General features: G+C 37.5%; 1 protein-coding gene across 1 annotated transcript in view; it reads right to left on the reverse strand.

Moving 5' to 3' along the window:
* LOC129277990 (ATP-binding cassette sub-family F member 1-like) overlaps window positions 1–25217 on the reverse strand; it is a 49803-nt gene that overhangs the window by 16793 nt on the left and 7793 nt on the right. Inside the window, exons 3-15 of the mRNA XM_064110191.1 lie at window positions 25069–25197; window positions 21404–21507; window positions 19457–19547; window positions 17876–17979; window positions 14720–14783; window positions 14176–14319; window positions 13464–13552; window positions 12477–12587; window positions 9719–9819; window positions 9033–9118; window positions 2735–2811; window positions 1925–1987; window positions 1556–1621 (exon numbers count right to left, since the gene is read on the reverse strand). Coding sequence (XP_063966261.1) covers window positions 1556–1621; window positions 1925–1987; window positions 2735–2811; window positions 9033–9118; window positions 9719–9819; window positions 12477–12587; window positions 13464–13552; window positions 14176–14319; window positions 14720–14783; window positions 17876–17979; window positions 19457–19547; window positions 21404–21507; window positions 25069–25197 — 1229 coding nt within the window. The remainder of the gene's footprint in view (window positions 1–1555; window positions 1622–1924; window positions 1988–2734; window positions 2812–9032; window positions 9119–9718; window positions 9820–12476; window positions 12588–13463; window positions 13553–14175; window positions 14320–14719; window positions 14784–17875; window positions 17980–19456; window positions 19548–21403; window positions 21508–25068; window positions 25198–25217) is intronic.

The following is a 25217-nucleotide window of genomic DNA, read 5'->3' on the forward strand; positions in this document are numbered from 1 at the left end:
GGAAGTTGATACCAATTTGCTGACCCTCAAATGAAATATGAACTGGCTTAATGACCTAAAATTACGTAAATCCATTTGCTGATACTTGATAATTATTATACTTCAGTTTTTATATAGAAAATCAGAATTTTTTACCTTGTTTGTTTTGTGTGTGTTGATACCATAACAAGGTCAAAGTTCATACACCCCATCGACCTTTGCCTTCGATCATGTGAACTGAAACTTGGGCCAAGTGATCAGTGTCACTTGATTACCCTTATATCTAAGTTTCATGAAATAGGTTCTTATATTGTCAAAGTTATGATGAAGTTTCAAAAACCTAACCTAGGTTAAGATTTGATTGATGTTGACAAAAGTGCGGACATTCCCGCCATAAAGAAATGTGGTGCCTAAGTCTCGCTTCTGCTATGCAGGCAAGACAAAGATCAGCTATCCATTGACAAAGAGCCATGCATAAAATGTTAAAGAATAAAGGCCTTTATTCAGATATTAGTGCATGTCTCACAAAAGTGGTAAGAAGTGGTAAGTGGTAAAGAGTAAAAAAAACAAGTGGAATGCCTCTGGCCGTCTCACCTGCATCACGCGATTCAATATAGCAGCAGTGCTGATTTTGAAAACTACTATAACTCGCACAAGATGTTCAGTGATACATGTACTTGGTTACTCTTATTTCCACGTTTTATGAACTAGACCAATACACTTATAGAGATATGATGGCAATTCAACAAATACCCCCAACGTGGCCAAAGTTCTTTGACCTTACATGACCTTTGACCTTGATCATGTGACCTGAAACTCGCACAGGATGTTCAGTGATACTTGATTACTATTATGTCCAAGTTTTATGAACTAGACCAACAGACTTTCAAATTTATGGCTGTAATTCAACAAATACCCCAATTTGGCCAAAGTTCATTGACCCTAAATGACCTTTGACCTTGATCATGTGACCTGAAACTTGCACAGGATGTTCAGTAATACTTGATTACTATTATGTCCAAGTTTCATGAATCAGATCCATAAACTTTCAAAGTTATGATGGTAATTCAACAGATACCCCCAATTCGGCCAAAGTTCATTGACCCTAAATGACCTTTGACCTTGGTCATGTGACGTGAAACTCATGCAGGATGTTCAGTGATACTTGATTATCCTTATGTATAAGTTTCATGAACTAGGTCCATATATTTTCTAAGTTATGATGACATTTCAAAAACTTAACCTTAGGTTAAGATTTTGATGTTGATTCCCCCAACATGGTCTAAGTTCATTGACCCTAAATGACCTTTGACCTTGGTCATGTGACATGAAACTCAGGCAGGATGTTCAGTAATACTTGATTAACCTTATGGCCAAGTTTCATGAACTAGGTCCATATACTTTCTAAGTTATGCTGTCATTTCAAAAACTTAACCTCAGGTTAAGATTTGGTGTTGACGCCGCCGTCGCCGCCGCCGCCGCCGCCGCCGCCGCCGCCGTCGCCGTCGGAAAAGCGGCGCCTATAGTCTCACTCTGCTATGCAGGTGAGACAAAAAACCTCATTGTTGATACTTACAGCCAGAATTCTTCTGACTCGAGCTTCAGCAGATGCAACACCAATGACTTCCATTTCTTCATAAATCTAAAATACAGTATTAAATACAAAATAAAATTACCATTACATAAGCAATTGATTCTATTTTAAAGTATATTCATGATCCAAGGCTACTTTATGTTGAAATGATTATATCCAAAAATATAAAATTAAGCACTTGTCACAAAACATATCATAATATTGGCAAATTTCTAGGAATGTACTAAAGAATTGTTTCAGTCTTTTAAAAATTTCATACTTTTATCTTGATATTTTGCTTTCGATTCATTGAAAACTGCACATTTCGATATTTAAGATTTTTTTTTTCAGGAACATCATTTTGAATCTTACCTCTTTCAGTCGTTCCGACTTAGAATGGTCACCTCTTTCATTTGCTTCTAATAATTCCTTTTCCTGCAAAGCAAAAAGAAAAAAAGTAATGATATGACTTAAAAAGAAAAATAATTTATGTAATTTCTTCTAGTTTACTTTGAAAGACAAATTTGCTCTGACAACCCAAAATGTCAAAGATGGCACAATTCCACCCCCAGAAATCAGTTATAATTACTAATGGGATGTGCAAGTGTGATGACAAACCATGATCGGTAAAAGTTGCCAGTTACCAAGATACCATCTTACTCTTGGTAGCTATGAAAAGAGTCTAGTATTTCTCATAAACCTCTCTATGTAAGCAATTAAAAAAAATGCTGATAGTCTTTATATTATATTGCCTTATATTTGACTAAAGTCATGTTGAAACAATAATGTACTGTCGTGAAAAATTGTGTATGATTTTATAAATAAGATTTCTGTCTATTTAACCTTATGTCTGATTATTAATGCATTCAGAAATTTGATATATCAGGATAAAATAACAGAATAATCCATTTTATATATCATTTATTACATCCGAATAACTAAGTCATATCTCACTTGCAGGTATCGGAGGTGCGATAGCTCAGTCAGTAGACCAGGGAATTCATATTCCAGTCACCCGCGTTCGATTCCCAATTGGTGCACTGGTGCCCTTTGGTAAGGCATTTAAACCCCCATTACCAGGTCCCTCGGAGAGGACCTTAAGCTATCGGTCCTCTGGTTGCATGCTTACAAGCATTCATGCTTTCTTAGCAATCAGGTTAAAAAATCACTTTCAAATCTCACCTCCTTTAGAAGTGCTAATCTCTTCTTATCAGCGTTTAATACAGCTAGGAATGCAGGGGTATCATCAGCTTTAACATCTATAGAAACAATACACAGAAATAAATTGACAAGAACCACCAATTAAATACATTTTGAGGTTTTTAAATTATTTGAATTGTTTCTACAATATAAAAAATGTGAATTAATATGTAAATACGTAGAAAATCATATTTAAATGTAGAATATTTATTATTGCATGAGAGGGAAGTGCAATTATTTCAGCAGAAGACCAAAATACTAAATGAATTTCTTCTTTCGTTTATTTCTATTGCAGTACATTTGACTGTTATAGAGTAATATAAATTTTGATACAATACAAATTTTGATACAATGTTTCTACAGTGGAGGAGCCGTGGTGTAGTGGTTCTGACTCTCGTCTTGTAAACAGAGGGTCGTGTGTTCGAATCCCACCGCGGTCTAGCGTCCTTTGGCAAGGCGTTAATCCACACTTTGCCACTCTCGACCCAGGTGCTAAATGGGTACCCGGTAGGATGTGAAAGTCATTGTAGCTTGTCCAGTACTGTGTGCGCCTCACAGGCGACTGACTGGAATACTCCCCAGGGAGTGGAGGATGTGCACACATTGTGTGCGGGAATGACTGATTGAATCCGACGACCGGGGTAATAATATATCTGTAAAGCGCTTAGACACATCGTTCCGATGGATTAAGCGCTATATAAAAAAGCGGATTATTAGGTGGTCTGTCTATGACAGATCACCTATTATGTTTGTCCGAATTTTCTTTCTTTATTATTTATTATTTATTTCTTATTTTTATTTCCTCCATTTCTTGTGGACAGCAAATCTCAGAAAGTTCATATTCAATAATCATCAAAATATCAGCACATATCAACATCAATAAGACCTCAATTCTGCAAGAATCTTAATGTCATGACGTCATCATGACGTCATCTAGACGCCATTTTGTAAAATCACATTATCAATCATATCTCCATTATCAATTATCAAAAATAAATCAAATTCACATGACATAAACTTCAGATCAAGGGTCATCAGGTCATGTCATCAAAGGTCACCTGAAGGTCACGACGCGCGCGTACGCGCGCGTCAAAATTTTAAAATGCTCAAAATCACTTTTTGACCAAAACAGAGTACGTTTTAGGTCATTTTAAGCATTTCAAAAAATTGCGCGCGCAAACGTATGCGCGCGCGTTTCCGCGCGTAACGCCTTGAATGCAACTCAGAAACACCGTTTTTTTTATTTCATTGCATTGATCATATAATTTTGAGCAATTTGATACCTTGATCAACCTTCTACGACCATTAATAAGGAAATTAACACCCGTTAAAGTTTGCAGCACGTGTGCGCGCGAGCTCTCACTATAGGCCATATATGGGCAAAAACATGCCTATAGAAAATCCGCTGTAGCTCTTCAGAACGCGTGGGGACCCCCAATTTTTTTCTTCATATTTTGATAGAGTATGAACTAGAGATATAATTTCATGTCTCATTTGACCCTCAATTATATTATGACGTCATCAAAATGGCGTCGGAAGTCAAAAAATCCATTTTGCCTATTATGACGTCATTATAATTATGCAAAAATTGCTCTAACTCCGTGAATATCGGTCTATTTTCACCCAATTTTTGATATGTTGTAGCTTAGTTCTTACTCTTTCTGAGTTATTGCCTTTATTTTTCATTTTGATAGACAAATCATCCTCAAAAATTGCAAATAATAATGGCATGTCATATTTACTCATTTTGCGTGTAATCTCTATGGGACATGACTTTTTCTCAAAACTAGATTCTACATTCTTCTATTTCGTAAGCCATATCTCCAATTTTTGTTGCTAGTTATCCCTGAGCTTTTAGTATGTTGTAGCTGAGATTCTAAGCTTTCGGTTGCGTTTCCTTCATTTTCCGATCAGATGTCGGGATCATGCCCGTAATTCACTTGCAAGATTGGATTTGAGATTCTGGTGTTTTGCTTACGTGTTAAGTCTATGGGAAATATTCTAGCTCAATCGGTTAGGCGTCAGACTTACTTCTCATTCCATCATGCAGGCAGGGGTTCGAGTCCGCGGGTGAACATGATTTTTTTTTTTTTTTTTTTTTTTTTAGCTATCTTGTACGAAAGACCATTAGTGCCACGGAGAAAAAAAAATACTATTTCTACTAATCTGTTATAACAGATTACGGTATTTCTACTAATCTGTTATAACAGATTACGGTATTTCTACTAATCTGTTTAAACAGATTATAATCTGTAATAACAGATTACGGTATTTCTACTAATCTGTTATAACAGATTACGATATTTCTACTAATCTGTTTAAACAGATTATAATCTGTTATAACAGATTACGGTATTTCTACTAATCTGTTATAACAGATTACGGTATTTCTACTAATCTGTTATAACAGATTACGGTATTTCTACTAATCTGTTATAACAGATTACGGTATTTCTACTAATCTGTTATAACAGATTACGATATTTCTACTAATCTGTTTAAACAGATTATAATCTGTTATAACAGATTACGGTATTTCTACTAATCTGTTATAACAGATTACGGTATTTCTACTAATCTGTTATAACAGATTACGGTATTTCTACTAATCTGTTATAACAGATTACGATATTTCTACTAATCTGTTTAAACAGATTATAATCTGTTATAACAGATTACGGTATTTCTACTAATCTGTTATAACAGATTACGGTATTTCTACTAATCTGTTATAACAGATTACGGTATTTCTACTAATCTGTTATAACAGATTATAATCTGTTTAAACAGATTAGTAGAAATATCGTAATCTGTTATAACAGATTAGTAGAAATACCGTAATCTGTTATAACAGATTAGTAGAAATACCGTAATCTGTTATAACAGATTAGTAGAAATACCGTAATCTGTTATAACAGATTAGTAGAAATACCGTAATCTGTTATAACAGATTATAATCTGTTTAAACAGATTAGTAGAAATACCGTAATCTGTTATAACAGATTAGTAGAAATAGTGTTTTTTTTTCTCCGTGGCACTAATGGTCTTTCGTAATCTTGCCCACGATCAATTATAAGAATTCTAACAAATAATAGCTAAAATATTGCAAAATAAAACAGATTATAATTACTTTTTTATATCATATCTATTTATCTGTCTGTCTATCTACCTACATGACATATCTATCTCTCTGTCTAATATATATCTTTCTGTTTGAATACGTCCCTCTCTCTCTATCTATCCATATGTCTGTCTGTCTATCTACCTACATTGTATATCTATCTGTCTGTTTATCTCTCTCTCTCTCTCTCTGTCTAATATATATGTATCTATCTGTTTAGATATGTCTATCTATCTATCCATCCATCTGCCTGTCTCTATCTATCTATCTATCTATCTATATATCTATCTATCTATCTGTCTGTCTGTCTCTCTATCTATCTATCTATCTATCTGTCTATCTATCTATCTATCTATCTATCTATATGTCTGTCTCTCTATTCATCTATATGTCTGTCTCTCTATCTATCTCTGTCTCGATCTCTATCAATCTATATGTCTGTCTCTGTATCTATCTATATGTCTATCTATCTATCTATCTATCTATCTATATATCTATCTATATGTCTGTCTCTCTATCTATCTATATTTCTGTCTCTCTGTCTATCTATATGTTTGTCTATCTATATGTCTGTCTATCTATCCATGAAGCTATCACGAGAAGGAGAACCATCTTCCAATTTCTCTCTTAATCCTTTGTTATCGCTTCCTTCGGGCGAAGGAACGATATCTAACATCAATTGGCGAGCCGCCAGGCGAAAGTTAGAGCCCGCTTACATAACGCGATAGGACCACGCAGCATGAAGCTATTACGAGATAGCTCGTAATAGCTTCATGATATGTCTGTCTCTCTATCTATATATATGTCTGTCTATCTATCTGTCTATCTATCTATCTGTCTGTCTCTCTTTCTATCTATATGTTTATATATGTTTTATTAATATAACCACCAATCATCTCTCTATCTATCTATATATCTATATATCTATCAATCTATCTCTCTATCTATAAGTCTGTCTCTCTATCTATCTATATGTCTGTCTCTCTATCTATATGTCTGTCTCTCTATATCTATCTATATATGTCTATGTTTTATTAATATAACCACCTATAATTTATCTCTCCATCCATCACTCCATCCATCTAATATAATTATCTTTCTTGTATGTATCTGTTTGATTATGTAAATCTGTTTGTCTATCTATTTTTCAATCTAATATCTGTTTAAATATTTTTTTCCTGTTTATCTATCTATACGACAGACCACCTAATTCGTCCGCATGACGAATTAAAATCTAGTTATTATTATTATTATTACAAAATACTATTTCAAGAAAACAGTGCTATCCCATCAAGTGGCTTCATTACTGTGTGATTAATGCATGATTCTGAGTGCATTGGGCCAAACCATATCATGCAATAATTATATGATATTGGATGGCTCAAATTAAATACCAGAAATATTCCAAGAGTTTGGGCAAATATTCCACGAATCGAAGATGAGTGGAATATTACTGGTATTCCATGAAATAAAGCCATCCAATATAAGTATTATCATCTATCCCACCCCCCCCCAAAAAAAGGAGGGAGAATTTTGATTGAACAAGTCATATCACTTATCACATCAGGGCATCATCACTCACTGGATCAAATTTGGTCGTTGATGTGCGACTTACATGTAGTTCATTATGACGTCATTGAGCGTAATTGTGTTCTATGCTGCGCATCTCATTGCTTTTATTGTTTTACATGTGGTATATTTCATGCATTCGCCCATGCGCACTGGACTTAAATACGGTCTCACATTCAATGGCAACTTTTATACAGAAGCCTATGGGATATTCGTCGGATTTCGGTCATTTTAGGGATATGCTCTGATACTGCACAGGCAACTGATGCAGGCCAAAATACGCAATTTTGATGAATGGCTAAAACGCTCTATATAGATGATAATTATATACACTCGGCAAAAAAAGTTCTTGGACACTTATAAAAGTTAAAATATTCCATATAGATATTTGATTAAAGGCAAATTATTGTATGTTAACATGACCAGACAATATTCCTCTTCCAGTATGACATGACATTTTCATGTGAACAGTCATGCATGGTTGGTTAAATGCTTTAAACAATAGCAATGTCAGTAAAAAAAAAATGCAAGAAATGGACCATTCAAATGCTAATGATCATGGCCATCCTGTAGGCATACATTCAACAATTTCAATAGGTGGTTATCATTTGAATTAAATGCTTAGGGATGCATCATGAGATGCATAATGAGATGGATCATTTGGACACTCACTTTCAAGATGAAGCTTTCCAACGAAGAGCGTGCAAGAGCAATAAGAATGCATTCTGGGCAGTCATTTAGACGAGTGGCTCGATATTTCCAAGTTTCACCAACAACAATTTCAAATTTGAACCAGCGGTATTTGGCTACTGATGAAGTTAGAGACCGCCCTAGGAGTGGTCGACCTAGGGCCACCACCCCTGCAGAAGATAGGAGGATAAGGATGCTTGCGTTGAGAAGGCGATTTGTCACTGCACCAACTATCGGATCTGAAATTCATCGACTAAGTTTGACTTAAAATTCCAGTGGAATAGTGATGCCCCGAGTGATGCGTCCAAGGTGGATCATTTTCTCTTCTCTTTTAGAGTGGTATTTGACTTTAAGTTTGCTTTTATCGTTTAATGGATACTTATGCCACATAAACTTTCACAACTGAAAGAATGATTGATCATTTTCTTGCAATTTCCTGTTACTGACATTGCTATTGTTTAATGCCTGTAACCAGCCATGCACTGACTGTTCCATTTCTTGCAATTTCCTGTTACTGACATTGCTATTGTTTAAAGCATATAACCACCCATGCATGACTGTTCACATGAAAATGTCATGTCATACTGGAAGAGGAATATTGTCTGGTCATGATGACATACAATAATTTACCTTTAATCAAATATCTATATGGAATATTTTAACTTTTATAAGTGTCCAAGAACTTTTTTTGCCGAGTGTATATTGTCTAATGCTGAAATGTGCAGCAGAGTGGCTTCAGACAAATCTCAAGTTATTAAAGACACTAGTATGAACCGTTGCATGAATGAGTTTTGTGAATATATTTTTAATTCAATTTAACAACATAAATAATCCAATTAATTTAAACTTCATCTTTCATCTTGCCTTGGTTTTTTTTTCTTATCATGAATGTAAACTTACCCTGTTCACATAAGAGCACATCTATATTGGGTGGTATAGCTAACTTTCTCCCTGCTATATGTGAAAGGAGCGTTGTCTTTCCCATTCTAAAATACAAGAAGAGGGATCAAAAAGAGAATTTGAATGTTTAGTTCATAGTATGGCTGCATGTTTTGTTTGAAAAATTCTGCTGTTGAAACTCAGGTCTGTCTGTAACTTTGGTAAATTTCCCCAAAGGCATCTGTAACTATTCCAATTCATTTGTCGATTATATTTGATTTGAATTTAATTTGATTTTTTTTCCACTCTTGTTTTCATTTACAACTCATAGAACACACAAATTATAACCTCTAGATGATAGATTATGTACATGTATGTGCCAAAAACTCCAATGATGAAGATGGAATGAAATAAAACCTGTTTTAGTGGATGCATCTAAAGGATTTTACAGGAAATTTTTATTTTGATTGGGTGCCTGATTATAATAAAAATATCTATTTTGATACATATATTTTGATATAAAAGAACACCTAAGCTACATTGTATACATTGGGCTGAGAATTTTGGGATAAATCTTTGTAGGTAAACTTTATGATACCCAATTACTAAATTTGTAAGATAGGTGTACAAGGTATCCTTTTTAAATAAAACATTTCAATGGGACAACGATGGGGGAAGTCATTTTTCATCATGATGAAGAGACTCACCCATTGGGTCCTACTAGACCATAGCGTCGACCCTGAGCAATAGTGAGCGAAGCATTCACGAAGAGTTCTTTACCAGCAGCAGAAATTGAAAACTTCTCAACCTGTTTGAAGGAAAACACCAAATCAGAAAACTTAACAAAAAAGATTCAAATTTATCTGGACGCCAAAGTGCAGATGGCTGATATTTTTCCTCACTCATCAAAGATATTGGTTAACATTGATTTGACTCTAAAAAAATCTGAGCTGCAGAACAAATATTTTGGGGTATGTAATGACCTCTGCGAACTTTGACCTTGCAACCAAGAAATTTACTCAGACCACTGTCCCTCTAAAATCCATTACAAAATTGAATTTGATCCATCGAACAGATCTTTTGTAATCATGAGAACTAAAAAAGTACGGATGGACCAACAGATATCCTGGAGAGCATAAATCCTCTGGAAACCACCAACTGCAGGCAGAGGCATGAAAAAGTGTTTTTTAATAAAATTTTCATCAACACGGTACAACCACCCCAGCAACACATTGTTAGGCAAATAAATCCCCTAGCTGCTATTAAACATGAACATATTACAAATTATAAGCACAAAATAAAAAAAGGATCATATGCATGATTTTCACAATATTGTATGCACGATTTTCAGTCACGAAAGATTGAGTGCAATGATTTCCAGTAAAGATTATATGTATGACTTCCTCGAAAGATTGTATGCATGATTTTTACTGATTGATTGTTCATTGTGGTCAATGCAATCAACTATAAAAAGTTGTCCTACAATCAATTGCTAAACTTGTAGAAGCGTTGTGGTGTAGCGATTCTGACTCTCGCCTTGTAATCAGAGGGTCGTGTGTTCGATCCCACCATGGCCTAGCGTCCTTTGGCAAGGCGTCAATCCACACTTTGCCACTCTCCACCCAGGTGTTAAATGGGTACCCGGTAGGATGCAAAAGCCTATGTTATAATAATATTCCGCATTTATATAGCACATCGCTAAGCGCTTTACAGATATATTATTACCCCGGTCATCAGATCCTTGCATGCCCGCATACAATGTATGCACCTTCTCCACTCCCTGGGGAGCATTCCAACAAGAGTTCCAAGACTCAATTGTTAGGCATACTACCATACCTGCCAACATTTGGAACCCAAATCTGGACAACCACCGGCCGGGGGTCCAGGGGGCCGCCTAGTCCCCCGGCGGCGTCCAGGGGCAGCGCCCCTTGCGGGGATTCAGGGGGCAGCGCCCCGTGAAGCTGTTGGATTTTAGCAACTTTAAAGGTCAAGGGAACACAATTTTCATACTTGAAATGAATGTATTGAAGGTTGCAAAATCTTTTGAAATACACTGTGGTGTAATCAAAGTGGGCTTGTACATTTTTATCATTTGTAATTTATTTGTATTTATTTGTAATTTATTTGTAAATTAATACAACAGCAAGTCTCTTAATTTTGATGTCACCCAACATTTTGCACTATTTACACTATTCATATACCTACCTTTCAACTGAACTTAAATATTATTCTGTGGAACTTGAAGCACCTTCCTTCTGATGGAGTGCTTTATTGCATTCTTGAGCACACTTACACTGTAAGAAGCGGCGTAGCATGTAATGTCTTAGACCAAAAGCTTCAGTCTCTGTATTTTGGTTGTTCCGCTGAACTGCGTTGGCTCCACTCACCAATACATAGACTGAAGAGCTTGGAGGCCCGTATGAACAGACAACATATTAGCAGTAATGTTAGATCTAACATTCAGCGGAAACCCGATTTTCCGATCGTTTTTTTGTACATAAAATGTCACATTATGAAAAAGAAATTACATTCATATTCTCGAAAAAATGTATAAAATTCAGAAATATTGTACCTTAGACCGCAGTTACCGCTAATTCCTTTCAAATGATGATCGAAACATTGTCATCTTCGATCCTTTCGTTGGTCAACGTAAGTTGCCATCTTGGATGACGTCATCATCCTTACAGACGTATTTACCCGTCGCTATATATCGTGATTTGTGCCGCTGCTTTGCGCTTTTAGATGTGCGTGCATTTGGAACTTGTCGCTCGCATTGATTCGCCAGGATATCGAAAAGCCTTGACAAAAACACAATAACACATGTTCCGTGCGCGACGGCCAAGTCACTTTTTTTCGTACTGCGGTTCAGCAAACCATATTACATGTATTACCTATTACGCACTGCTGAACGCTAAACTGCAGAGTGCATACTGTACACGCACTGTGTGAATTGCAGTACGTAGCATAGCATGAAAAAAATACGCCGGTAATATGATGACACCCTCTTTCGGTTAAATTTTCAATATATTTTTTTTCTCACATGAAATTTGAAAAATCGGGACGTCCCGATTTTTGGCCTTTTTGAAAGTTGTAAATCGGGACGATTCGCATCCTACCGGGTACCCATTTAACACCTGGGTGGAGAGTGGCAAATTGTGGATTGACGCCTTGCCAAAGGACGCTAGGCCATGGTGGAATTCGAACACACGACCCTCTGATTACAAGGCGAGAGTCAGAACTGCTACACCACGGCGCTTCCAGCAGCATGCCTAGCAATTGAGACTTTGAACTCTTGTTGGAATGCTCCCTAGGGAGTGGAGAAGTGCATACATTGTATGCAGGCATGCCAGAATCCAATGACCAGGGTAATAACATATCTGTAAAGCGATTAGAGACGTCGCTCTGATGTATTAAGCGCTATATAATAGCGGATTATTATCATCATTAAAAACTTTATGTAACTACCTTGACATCTGTAGCATTCTCTAGAGCAGCTCCCTTGACGTTTGTTTCTTGTTGAGACAAAGAAAAGTTTGAGAGTTCTCCATCTTCCATCATCTGTTTTTTCATTTGTTCCTGAAGAAAGAAAGAATGGAAATTGTTATCCAGGGACATGTTTCTTAAAAACTGTTATAATAAACTAATTTGCAATAGCAGTTTAAAGCTACTGAAATCATTCAATATGATTGGCTAATCATAAACCTGTTCGGTTTTTTTTATTATAACAAGTCTGTATGAAATGGGCCCAGGTCATCAGATTCAGCAGTGTCCATTCATAATGTATGCACATTTTCTGTGAAGCATGTTGACAGCTATACCAATGATATGCAAGGGTAATTTGGGAGCATTAAACTGCAGCTCTTTCTGCCATTCCATGGTAATTTGCAATTTCAATTGCTTCAACATAAAATCAACACATTCGGCCAGAGTGCAGAGCTGAGCAAAATTGAAGGAAAATCGTTGTTTTGCAGACGTTTTGTAGCTGTATGGAGAAGCCTTAGGTGACAACATTCGCTTTTTTCTAGCTGTTTTCAAAAGGGCAACAAAACGACTGCAAAAAGGTAGATAAAATGGCTACAAAATGGCACATTGCTCGCTGAGAGCCAAGCACAAAACTGAGACTCAAATCTATCATAATCATCATACATCTTTAAACCAAAAGCCTTCTCACAACCGTACAGATTTATGAAAGAGGAGCAGCTAATGAAAGAGCTCAGTCATCCTTCTTGCACTGGGATTTTAAAAAAAATTCAAGAATTCTTGACAAACATCGATTTTTTTTGCAACTACAAAACATACCATTACAGAAGAATATTTCACAAGAGAGATGATGGTTAAACTTTGAATTTTCTTTTTGCAATATTCATTTCTTCCAGGGACAGGTCTATCCAACATTTATTGCAAACGAGTGAGTGTTTTTCCAATAGATCGGAGGATTGTTTTTCTACAAACCCTTTTCTTCATTTTCTTCATCTCTTTTCGACTCATCTTCTTGGTTTCTTTCTCTTCCTCTTCTTCAACTTTAGGAGCTACATCATTACCTGAAAAGAAAACAGTTAAAACAGTAACAAAGATTATAATTGTTCATACATCTCACTCAAAGATCCTAATCAAATAGATAGCTTTGATTGGATGTGCACAGACATTTGTGATTTAGTTTTTGGACTGATTATAAATTGCATTTTTCTTCTGATAATAAGCAGGCAATACTTAACAGTCCTATCACGTCTCTCTCTCTCTCTCCTTTCTCTTTGGAGTTGTGTTTGTGCGTGTGTTACAATTTTTATTACGCCAACTACACTGAATGCAAGCAGTAAGTGTATTTCATTAATCTGACTGTGTGAACTTGGATCCATGAATCATTGCACATAACAAAAGAAGCAAACCAACTGCTTAGGCATTGCAGACGTAGCGTGTGAAACATCAAGGACAGGTTCCTTGCCCCCCCCCCCCGCCCCACCACCACCCCATCCATGACAGTAAGGGGGAAACAGATCTCGCCCAAGTACCATCATGCTTAAGAATCAACCAATTTACAATGTTTGAAATTTGCAACGAATCTATTGTTTGCAAACCTGACAAATTCAGCTAACTGGATGTGACACATGATTTTAGTTAACCTTGACTTGAAATGAAATTGAACAAAGCTTTGAAGGAAACATACCATCGAGATATGAGAACTGAGGTTCTTCTTCCTTTGAGACATCATCATCCTCCTCATCTTGTTTGACTGGTTTAATCTCCTCCTTCTTTTCTTCCTTCACCTCCTCCACCTCATCTGGCACTTCATTCAGGAAGGCAAACTTATCTGATAAAATGTATATTTCATAATAAACAATCATACATGTACATCATGAACGCTTGAGTACATTAATGAATTGAATAACCTTTCTTTTGCCAAATACAGAGCTTCTTCGCCTTTAAATAAAAAACTACTCTTGTATTTGTCAAGAGGCACAGTTCAGGGTAATAATAAAAATATATTTCTTGGTACACTGATACATCATAAAATAATAAAATTGATGTGAATATTGGCAATCAAATACATAAATGATGAATAGAGAGTTGAATAAAAAATATTTCTCCTTCTCTGTATCCCCCCTTTCTACTCTTTCTTCTCTTTTGTAATTGGTACTTTTATAGAAACCCTTCCTTTTGCATCCCCCTCCTTTCTCTATGTTTATTCTTTACAGCACATTATATTTTACCTTTCTTCTTCTTTTTCTTTTCTTTCTTTTCATTCTTTGGAGCTGCTTCCTCTTCTGGTTCATCCTACAAGAAAAAAAATCACAAAGCTGAAATGAATGATTTGTCAATGACCTTTGACCTTACCAAGTGACCTCTAAAAGCATAATAAAAAAACCCTAAGTACAACTATGACCCAAGTTTGGTGATTATCCAAGTAACTGATGTATAGTTATTGGTCTTGCAGGTAACACCTTTACTTGAGAGTAATCGATGACAGACGGACAACAGATAGATGCTGTTTGGATCCCTTAGTCTCTCATTAAAACAGGGTATATTGTATATATTAGCTGCGTTGTATAAATGATCCGTATTATCATTACTTCACTTATTCTAAATGATCCATATTATTATTATTATTACTTCACTTATTTTGAATTTCAAACCGGTTTCAACACGGTTGGAAGCAGAAAATGCAATAAGTAACACCACAGATTCAAAGACATCTGTTCAATCTCTAAACATTGTTTTACTGAACAAAATTTGCATTTTGTATCCGGGCAATTCCATGGAAAAGGTTCACTTTAGAGAAAAAATGAAGTTTCAGATTTCACTTAAGCAGTCAAATTTTCTTAAAAAGTAATCTATAAAGTCTCTATTTCCATTAGAAAAATCACAATATTGATAAAATTTTGTAGTTTTTTCCATCATAAAAAAAATAGAATAGTAAATTGCAAAATCTAAAAAATGTGGCTATTTTTAAACAATTCATCTTTCCTGTCTCTACTAAAAGCAAAGAAGGTCCCAGAGGTCTCTTTTAACTTTTAAATAGTTGATTAATGTTTAAATCAACAGAAAATCATCGTTAAATTTTATGCCATTCATCAATTTTAGAGAAATCTGTCTTCAGATTTGTGTGATTTCTTTACCATTATCAGTGTCATGTCCGTTACGTTTTTCACTTAAAGTTTTCACAGCTTACAGGAAATTTGTCTAAAGGTACTGCAGATTCAGATTCTATGTTAGAATTAAAACCCCTACCATGTGTAGCAATCATTTTCCCTTACCACTTCTCATTTTCATAAAAATGGCGTAACGGACATGACAATTCGTGTAACGGACATGACGCCTTACATATGACAAAAGGCAGCATTCACAAAAACAAAATAATTAGGCTCAGAGTCACAGACTGAGGTCAGTCTCAATTGCTTGAGGATTGCTGGATGTAATTACTCCTAGAATCTGCATGTCATTCAAGCTATTTTTAGAAGTTGGTGAATGATGAAAGTTCAGCTCTTGTTCTGGTAGATTTTTCTGAGAATTACCAGTATGCCACATAATATTAGGATAAGATGCAGCTAGATCTGGCAACATACTCAGATCACAATCTGCATCATTTGTGTTTGAACAATACAATTGATTATCTTAGGTGTTTGCACTGACAATTTGGAGCATGATAAAACTCCAACTTGTGAATTCATGAGATCATTGATGATATTGCTTCAAAGTATCTGACTTTCACCAACCTCTACTTCTTCAGTGATGGCACGGGCTCACTTTTAAAAACAAGTTTGTATTGATTCAGATATCTGTGTTACATGATGTAGCTCTATGAATCCATGAATCTACAGTGGCACTTCTTTGCAATATCACAAAGCAAAGGGGCTGTGGAAGGAATGTGGCGCGATCAATAAATTATGTCATCATAGTATTTTGGTCAGCCATAATCACGATTTGAATGATGTATCTTAATTTGTACACAAGCAGCGTGGACAATGCAACTAAATTAGATACAGCCACATTTGTCAGCAAGCAAGATCGTAAGATTTAGAACATTCAAGATTTGATGAAAGGATGATTATACTCAGGATGATATTTATTTTGAATGAAAAAAAAATCTCAGAAGCGATTTACAAACATTCCGATTACCTTTCAACTCATACATGTACATAATCGATAATGAAAGACTGGTTTCCAGGTACTGCTATTAAATTTAAAATACTTTTTAATATCATTTTTTTTAATCTTAAAACTGACATTAATACTAGTACATATTCTTTATCATAAAATACATTTCATAATATGTTCATCTTGGATTTATACAGGTCTGGTACATTTTGTTTTCTTCTCACAAAAAATGAGATTTGGTCTTCTCAGTGTGCCGTAGTGGTACGATAAACATTGTATTCTATATAAAATTATAATGTAGGCTATAGCTATTAAATTAATGATACCTGCCAATAATATCTACATATTTTTCTTAAGAATGTCAGTAAAGGTACTTTGCTGTTACATAATTACATTCATTATTCATATTTCTTTCATTTTGAAACTAAGAAGTGCTGATGAAGTTCACTTCGTAAGGGTGTCATGTCCATTACGCTAGTGTATATTATCAAATAGTAAGCCATGAATAAAAAATAATCTTTACTATCAACTTTTTCTCCTTTAATTAGGTGTGGCGGATGGTAGTAACCGGAAAATACTCATTAACTGTTGTTAACTGGTGTAAAAGAAATTTTTCTAAATATTTTTTGTTTTATAAATATTGTACGAAAAGCCCCCCTCTCAAATTGCAAAATAATAAGAGATATTACAGATTACCAGTTATGATGTGTGTCTCTAACCTCTAGCCTTAACATGTAAACAATTAGACTTGTGCCATATCTTGTAATAAAATAATTATATATGCTTACAAAAAGTGGACGAAACTGTCATGTCCGTTACACTTCGTGTGTCATGTCCGTTACGCTACATTTTGAGCTATGAATACAGAATGCACTGCAAAACTGTTGTTAAACACCATTTTATGGATAGAGCATGATCTTAAGGTTAAATTAACACCAACGTCAGGTGCATCCAATCTAAGAATTCACAGGAATTTTGATAAGCAATAGGAGGTAAAAATGCTTCGTCCGTTTCGTGTCATGTCCGTTACGCTCACAAAGAGTGCAATTTCTCCGCAACTATTCAAAGAAACGATTTGAAATTTTATGTGTATGTAACTGATACTTAAATGTGTCTGATAAGCTTAGTAACAATTATCAAAAGACTGCTAATTCTACTGTATAAACCTTTGAATTACAAAAATTTGTCTGAACGTCATGTCCGTTACGCTGGAATTGACCATCCCCATTGTATCATTTCTTGCACTAAAGAAATTATGATGTCAATATTACCTTTGGCGGTGGATCTTCTTTCTTTGGTGGAACTAAATTCTCCTCATCATTGACATCATCATTGTCCTCATCATTCTCCATTTCATCCAATAGAGCAAAAGCAGCTGTAAGAATATAATCACACTTATCAATTTTAAAATGGTTGGATGGTCCAAAGGTACCTCATAAAAGATGGATAGAGCTTACCTTTATATTTGCAAGAAACAAAGCTGAAAACAGAAAAATCAATTATCATTCATATTAAAAATAAAAAAGGGGCTTCCTTTGAATAGAGTATATTTATCCAAAAGATTAATTAACGCAAGAACAATTCTTCTTTGCAAGGAGTCATATATGAAACGCTTTTCATTTTAAATTAATGGCAGTTAGAAGCAGTGTTTATCATGAGGAGTGGTGGTCTAAAATCTTCTGGGCCAGTTGGGTCCAACCAAAAAATTACTTTTTTTCTTTCCAGGGCTCTTTTTGGAGAAACTTAAAAATTTTCCAGGGCTACTTTTTCATTTTCCAGGGCTCTTTTCCACTTTCCAGGGCTACAATTTCTGGAGCTATTTCGCGGCTTTTTTGCATTTGTGTGTGTGCCACATTGAAGGGATGCTGGTCAGCAGTGCAGGGCTGCTCTGCTGCAGGCTCTGCTTTAACAAGATGTACTGTACATGCGGTGCGTTCAACGCTAGCGGGCGTGTATATTTTGCTTATTACATGACGTCATCCAGCCACTGCCGAGAGCCAATTTATGAATGAAAATATAGTAAGCGTGCGCAGTGCAAGCCTTCCATAGCCCCACACAGTATTCCACCAAAACAAGTGTGCAATACTCTATCACCTCGTACCAAAATCAACCTAGAATTTCACTTTCCTATAATTTATATGAATTATGAAAGGTATTCTCGGAGGATCTATTTTCTCACCGATACCGAACAGGTAAGCGAATTTCGATTACTTCTTGATTTTCGGTCAAAATCTTACGAATTAGCGTTGATATAGCATCGTGTTCGTTGGAGTTTGTAGAGTCTACCGCAACGTGTACAAAGTCAATTGATTTCCGGGTTTCGGAGCGTCGCGTGAATATGCATGAAATTGCCGAGTCTCGATAATTTTCGATCGATACTGGAGCGATCCGATCACGAACCAAGACCATTTCCCGCGTAGACAATGTGACCGGATATTGTTATCGCTATCGATACTTTCGCACGCAGTCCGAAGGAATTATTTTGGCGACCACGTAGTCATGACGTGATCTGCGCGATTGGCCAATCAGCGGTCTCCGATTCGCTAGCCGAGACGGTCTATTCGTTGTACACAGTCTATGGACAATTTGCCACTGTGAAATATACAGTGTTGACGGGGGCGATTATGAGTTTTGCAGTCGCCCTCGTGTGAATGTTTTTAGCCCTTTTCCGGGGCTCTTTTTGGACTTTCCGGGGCGAATTCGCCCGCCGCCCCCGTGTAATTTTTTGGTTGGTTGGGTCCGACCAATGTCGACCACCATAGTTATAACACTTCTCTCTAAATTAACACTTTGCCCACTGGAGCTTGGTGGTCACTGTACAATCACAGTCAATGGTTTAATATCAATGTTACCTTGCTTGGCAGCTTGCTTCTTTCCTTTTTTGCCTTTCGGTTGTTTCTTAGGATCCTCTTCCTCTTCTTCCTCATCATCCTCCATCTCATCCTAAGAACAAACAAATCAAACCAAACAAATTCAACCAGCAACATGTTTACCCTTTAATACATTTTCAAAAGCCTGGGAGCCCCAACCTCACCTTCCCTCTCCCCACCTAAAAAAACACACATTTTTATAAACTCAGTTATACTTTGATGGATTTTCATCAAATCTTCAAAGATATTTTCCACTGATTTTTCTGCTTTTATCAAAACCACCCTATTGTTATGGTGAACTTTCTATTTAAACTATTTAGTACTTTTGACATTGTTGAAAGAAGGGTATCAAATCAAAGCCTGAGTCGAATCGATTTTAAAATCGGTGATGGATCGATGTCATCGGGCGCCGGTGCAGATTTTGCAAAAATTGGTGCATCGGAAAAAAAATATAGATCAAACGTCAGCCGGCTGTTTCGTTTGGTTCACACACTCATCAAAATAAACAGTATTATCATCTATGTAGAGTGTTCTAGCAATGCATTAAAAACGCATATTTTGGTCTGCATCAATTGCCGTGCGGTATCAGAGCGTATCCCTAAAAAGGACCGAAATCCGACGAATATCCCACAGGCTCCTGTACAAAATTAACTATTGAATATGAGAGCTTATTCAACAGTTTAGGGAGCGAATGCATGAAATATACAACGCATACAACAATGAAAGCAATGCGATGTGCAGCATAGAGCACAACTACGCTCCATGACGTCATAATGAACTACATGCAAGTCGCATGTCAACAACCAAAATTGATCCTATGAAGTGATAATGGCATAATGTGATAAGTGATATGACTTGTTAAACCAATTTTCCCCTCTTTTTTTGGTGGGGGGGGGGGGATGATAGATGATAATAACTATATTGGAAGGCGTTATTTCATGAAATACCAGAAATATTCCACTTCGTAGGGCCAATATTCCATGAATCGCAGATGAGTGGAATTTTTTCCCAAACTCTGTATTCCATTTTGAGCCATCCAATATAATATGAATGTCTAACTTAACTACTACTTACTTGATTTACATCTCCCCAAAATGAAACCGATTGTGTAATTATGATGCCTAGCTTGTGCTGAGATAATTCATGCACGATGAATTCATGAATGGAGTCATCGCCATTGATCGCACAAGCACAGTACTGTGCTTCAATCAAACCAGAAAATTGACGCGATCGACGTAATATAAACCTTGCTTTCATGAACAATATTAATATCATGACCATAAAAATCATTTAATCATAATATTTTAACAATAATTAGCATATGATAATCATTAATATGAATTTAGAGCTTGATGTGAAACATTTGTATTTCATTTCAATGTTTAATGACGGACATCACGATCAACGTGAGTGAGAGCACTTGTCTAAAAAAAAATATCAAGTCAGGATTGATTGTCAAACAAGTTACAGTGCTCTCCGCTGGTAGAGCATACTTGTTTGCCGGCAAGCACGCCTGTCGTTTCGGGAGAGTGTATGGGGCTGTAGTGTGTGCGAGTCCGGACTGCAAATGCTAGTTGAACGAGAATCATTCGGATTGACTATGCGTGATTCATGTCTTTAATATTGTTTCATTTTAAATTTATACGTTGTCATCTGCAAATATCATGGTTTAAGATATTTTGGAAGAAACGAACAAACTTTGCTCCGTCATCCGCTTGAGCAACGCGTACCCTCGCAGCGCATACCGTTGCAGTGCATGCATCGACGGCCGGAGCAAAAAAATTGACTCAATAATCTCCGCCTTCAAAATTCGATGCATCGATGTTTGATCGAATTAAAGCTGTCAAACACCGGTTTTCAAAATAATCTATATGACTCAGGCCTAATAAAATCACAGCATTAGATTTTAAAATAATATTCTCTCCTCACCTCGAGAGCTAGTTGATTTATTTTATTCATGAGTTGTTCATCTTCATCAGAATCATCCACCTTTCCTCCTCGGTTCTTCTTCCCTTTTCCTTTCTTTTTAGAAGCTAGAATTAGAATGAAGGAATAAATCACACCAACAAGCAGGTTCACAGTTACCACATGTCTACAAATACTGAAAATATCTACAGATTTTAAAACTTGAAAAAGGTCAATTTTCAGTGCATTTATAGATAATAATAACGCAGTTCTTGTAAAGCGCATATCACATTATGTCATAACGTCCCCATGCGCTTCCAAAGGACTTGGACATTATTACCCTGGCTTTAGCCAAACGGAGGGATGAATTACACCATGCTGTCATAGATATCACTATGCATGTGCGTATTCTGATGTCCGGCCAAAGGGAGGCGCCAAATTGATGTTTTACTTAATAGGGGCACCAAATTGAGGTTCGACCTAGGGGCACCGATTTGACGTTCAAACAAGGGGGAGGGGGTGCTGATTTGATGTTTTACCTAGGGGCGCCGATTTGATGTTCAACATAGGGGCACCGAATCGATGTTCAACATAGGGACGCCGAATTGATGTTCAACCAAGGGGGGCGAGGACTTGATGTCGGACCTTGGGGGCGCCCAAATGATGTTAACTTAGGAAAGAGGGGGAGCCAAATTGATGTTTTAACCAGGGGCGCCAAATAGACATTTGACATAGGGAGGGGGGTGCCGAAATGATAGTCGACTTAGGGGCGCAGAATTGATGCTCGACATCGGGGGTCCCCTAACTGATGCTTGACATAGGGGGCGCCAAATTTATCTTTGACCTAGGGGGCGTTGAATTAAAGTTCGACATAGGGGCGCTGAATTGAAGTTCGATATAGGGAAGCCCCTAATGGCTATGGGACCAAGGGGCGCCGAATTGACGTTCGACATACGGGCGCCGAATTGAAATAGGGGAGCGCCAAATTTATATTCGACAAAGGGGTGTGAAAAATTGATGTTCGACATAAGGGCGATGAATTGAAGTTTGATATAGGGGAGCGCTGAATTGATATTCGATACAGGGGGGCGCCGAATTGATGTTCGACATAGGGGCACTGTATCGATGTTCGACATAGGGGCGCCGAATTGATGTTTTATTTAGAAGCGCCAAATTGATGTTCAACCTAGAGGTGGGGTGGCACCGGATTGATGTTTTACCTAAAGCGCCGAATTAATATTCGACATACAGGGGCGCCAAATTGATGTTCGACCTAGGGAGGCCGAATTGATGTTTTATTTAGAAGGGCCGAATTGATATTCGACATATGGGGGCGCTGAATTGAAGTTTGATATAGGGGAGCAGCGAATTAATATTCCACCTAGGGGGGTGCCGAATCGATGTTCGACCTAGAGGCACCGAATTGATGTTCGACGTAGGGGCGCCGAATTGATGTTTTATTTAGGGGCACCGAATTACTGTTCGACCTAAGAAGGCCGAATTGATGTTTGACAGAGGGGTGCTGAATTGAAGTTTGATATAGGGGAGTGCTGAATTGATATTCGACAAATGAGGGTGCCGAATCGATGTTCAACACAGGGCGCCGAATCGATGTTCGACAGAGCGGCGCCGAATCGACGTTCAACCAAGGGGGGGTGGGCGCAGACTTGATGTCCGACCTTGGGGGCGCCCAATTCATGTTTTATTTAGGGGAGCCAAGTAGCTGTTCAACCTAGGGTGGGGGTCGTGCTGTATTGATGTTTTACCTAAAGCGCCGAATTGGTATTCGACTTATGGGGGCGAGGACTTGATGTCTGACCTAGGAGGGCGCGGTGCAGAATGAGATTTTTACCTAGGGGCGCAGAATCAATTTTTCGACAAAGGGGCGCCGAATTGATGTTCAACCTGGGGGGGGGGTGCCAAAATCATTTTTAACTTAGGGGGAGGGGAGCCGAAATGATGCTTGACATAGGGGCGCCAAATTTATGTCTGACTTAGGGGTGCCGAATCGATGTTTGACACAGGGGTGCCGAATTGATGTTCGACCTGAAGCGCCATATTCATGTTCGACCTAAGGAGGCCAAATTGATGTTCGGCATAGGGGCGCCGAATTGATGTTCCACCAAGGGGGGCGCAGACTTGATGTCCGACCTTGGGTTGTGCCAAATTTATCTTATACTTAAGGGTGCCAATTTGATGTCCAACCAAGGGGTAGGGTGGCACCGAATCGATGTTTTACCTAAAGCGCCGAAATTGATATTCGACATATGGGGGTGCGGACTTGAGGTCCGACCTACAGGGGCGCCAAATTGACATTATATTTAGAGGCGCCGAATTGATGTTTCACCAAGGGGGGCGCAGACTTGATGTCCGAACTTGGGGGTGCCAAATTGATGTTTGACGTAGGGGCGCCAAATTGATGTTCAACTTAGTGGTGGGGTGGCGGCGAATTGATATTCGACATATGGGGGTGCTTAATTGAAGTTTGATATAGGGGAGCACCGAATTGATATTTGACCTAGGGGGGTGCCGAATCGATGTTTGACTGAGGCGCCGAGTTGTTGTTCAACGTAGGGGCGCCAAATTGATGTTGAATATAGGGGCGCCGATTTGATGTTCAACCAAGGGGAGCGCGGACTTGATGTCCGACATTGGGGGGCGCTGAATTGAAGTTTGATATAGGGGAGCGCCAAATTGATATTCGACCTAGAGGCGCCGAATTGATGTTCGACGTAGGGGTGCTGAATTGATGTTCGACGTAGGGGCGCCGAATTGATGTTCGACGTAGGGGCGCCGAATTGATGTTTTATTTAGAAGCGCCGAATTGATATTCGACATATGGGGGCGCTGAATTGAAGTTTGATATAGGGGAGCAGCGAATTGATATTCCACCTAGGGGGGTGCCGAATCGATGTTCGACCTAGAGGCACCGTATTGATGTTCGACGTAGGGGCGCCGAATTGATGTTTTATTTAGAAGTGCCAAATTGATGTTCAACATAGGGGCGCCCAATCGATGTTTCATATAGGGGCGCCAAATTGCTGTTCAGCAAAGGGGTGGGGTGGCGACGAATTGATGTTTTACCTAATGCGCCGAATTGATATTTGACAAATGGGGGCGCAGACTTGATGTCCGATCAAGGGGGGCCAAATTGATGTTTTATTTAGGGGCACCGAATTGATGTTCAACTTAGGGAGGTCGAATTGATGTTCAGCATAGGAGCGCTGAATTATTGTTCAACGTAGGGGCTCCGAATAGGTGTTCGACATAGGGGCGCCGAATCAATGATTGACATAGGGGCACTATTAATATTCAACCAAGCGCCGGGGTGCAAAATCCTGGATACATGCCTGCTTTGAGTGAAAAATATTGTTAGACAGACTTATAGTAGTAATAAATTCAAATTTGTTTTACATTTGGCTGCCGTAAATCATAATTAAAGCATAGATCGACTCCAAGTTAAGTCAAACATTAATTCATAATATATATCATAGATTTCCACACATTTACTTATATTTCAAAGTAATATACATTCAATTTCATCGTTTTATTATCTTCTACCCTTGATGTGTTTACCCTTATACACGTAAGCAACTTCAAATAATTCTATCACTAACGAATGCAGTTTTACCCATTGGAGTAGGGCTGATTTTGCTACAACAGTTAGTGTTAATGTTCAATGGACTTGCCTTTAGCTGTAGTAGGTCTGTTAGTTTCCTCTTCCTCCTCTTTCATAGCTGATGCTATAGGGTCTGGTATGTCATCATCAGAATCATCTTGCCTGCCTTTCCTCTGATTTTTCTTCTCCTTTTTCTTGTCTGAAATTACATCACATACA

Source organism: Lytechinus pictus, chromosome 15, assembly GCF_037042905.1.
Source record: "Lytechinus pictus isolate F3 Inbred chromosome 15, Lp3.0, whole genome shotgun sequence".
Lineage (NCBI taxonomy): Eukaryota > Metazoa > Echinodermata > Echinoidea > Temnopleuroida > Toxopneustidae > Lytechinus > Lytechinus pictus.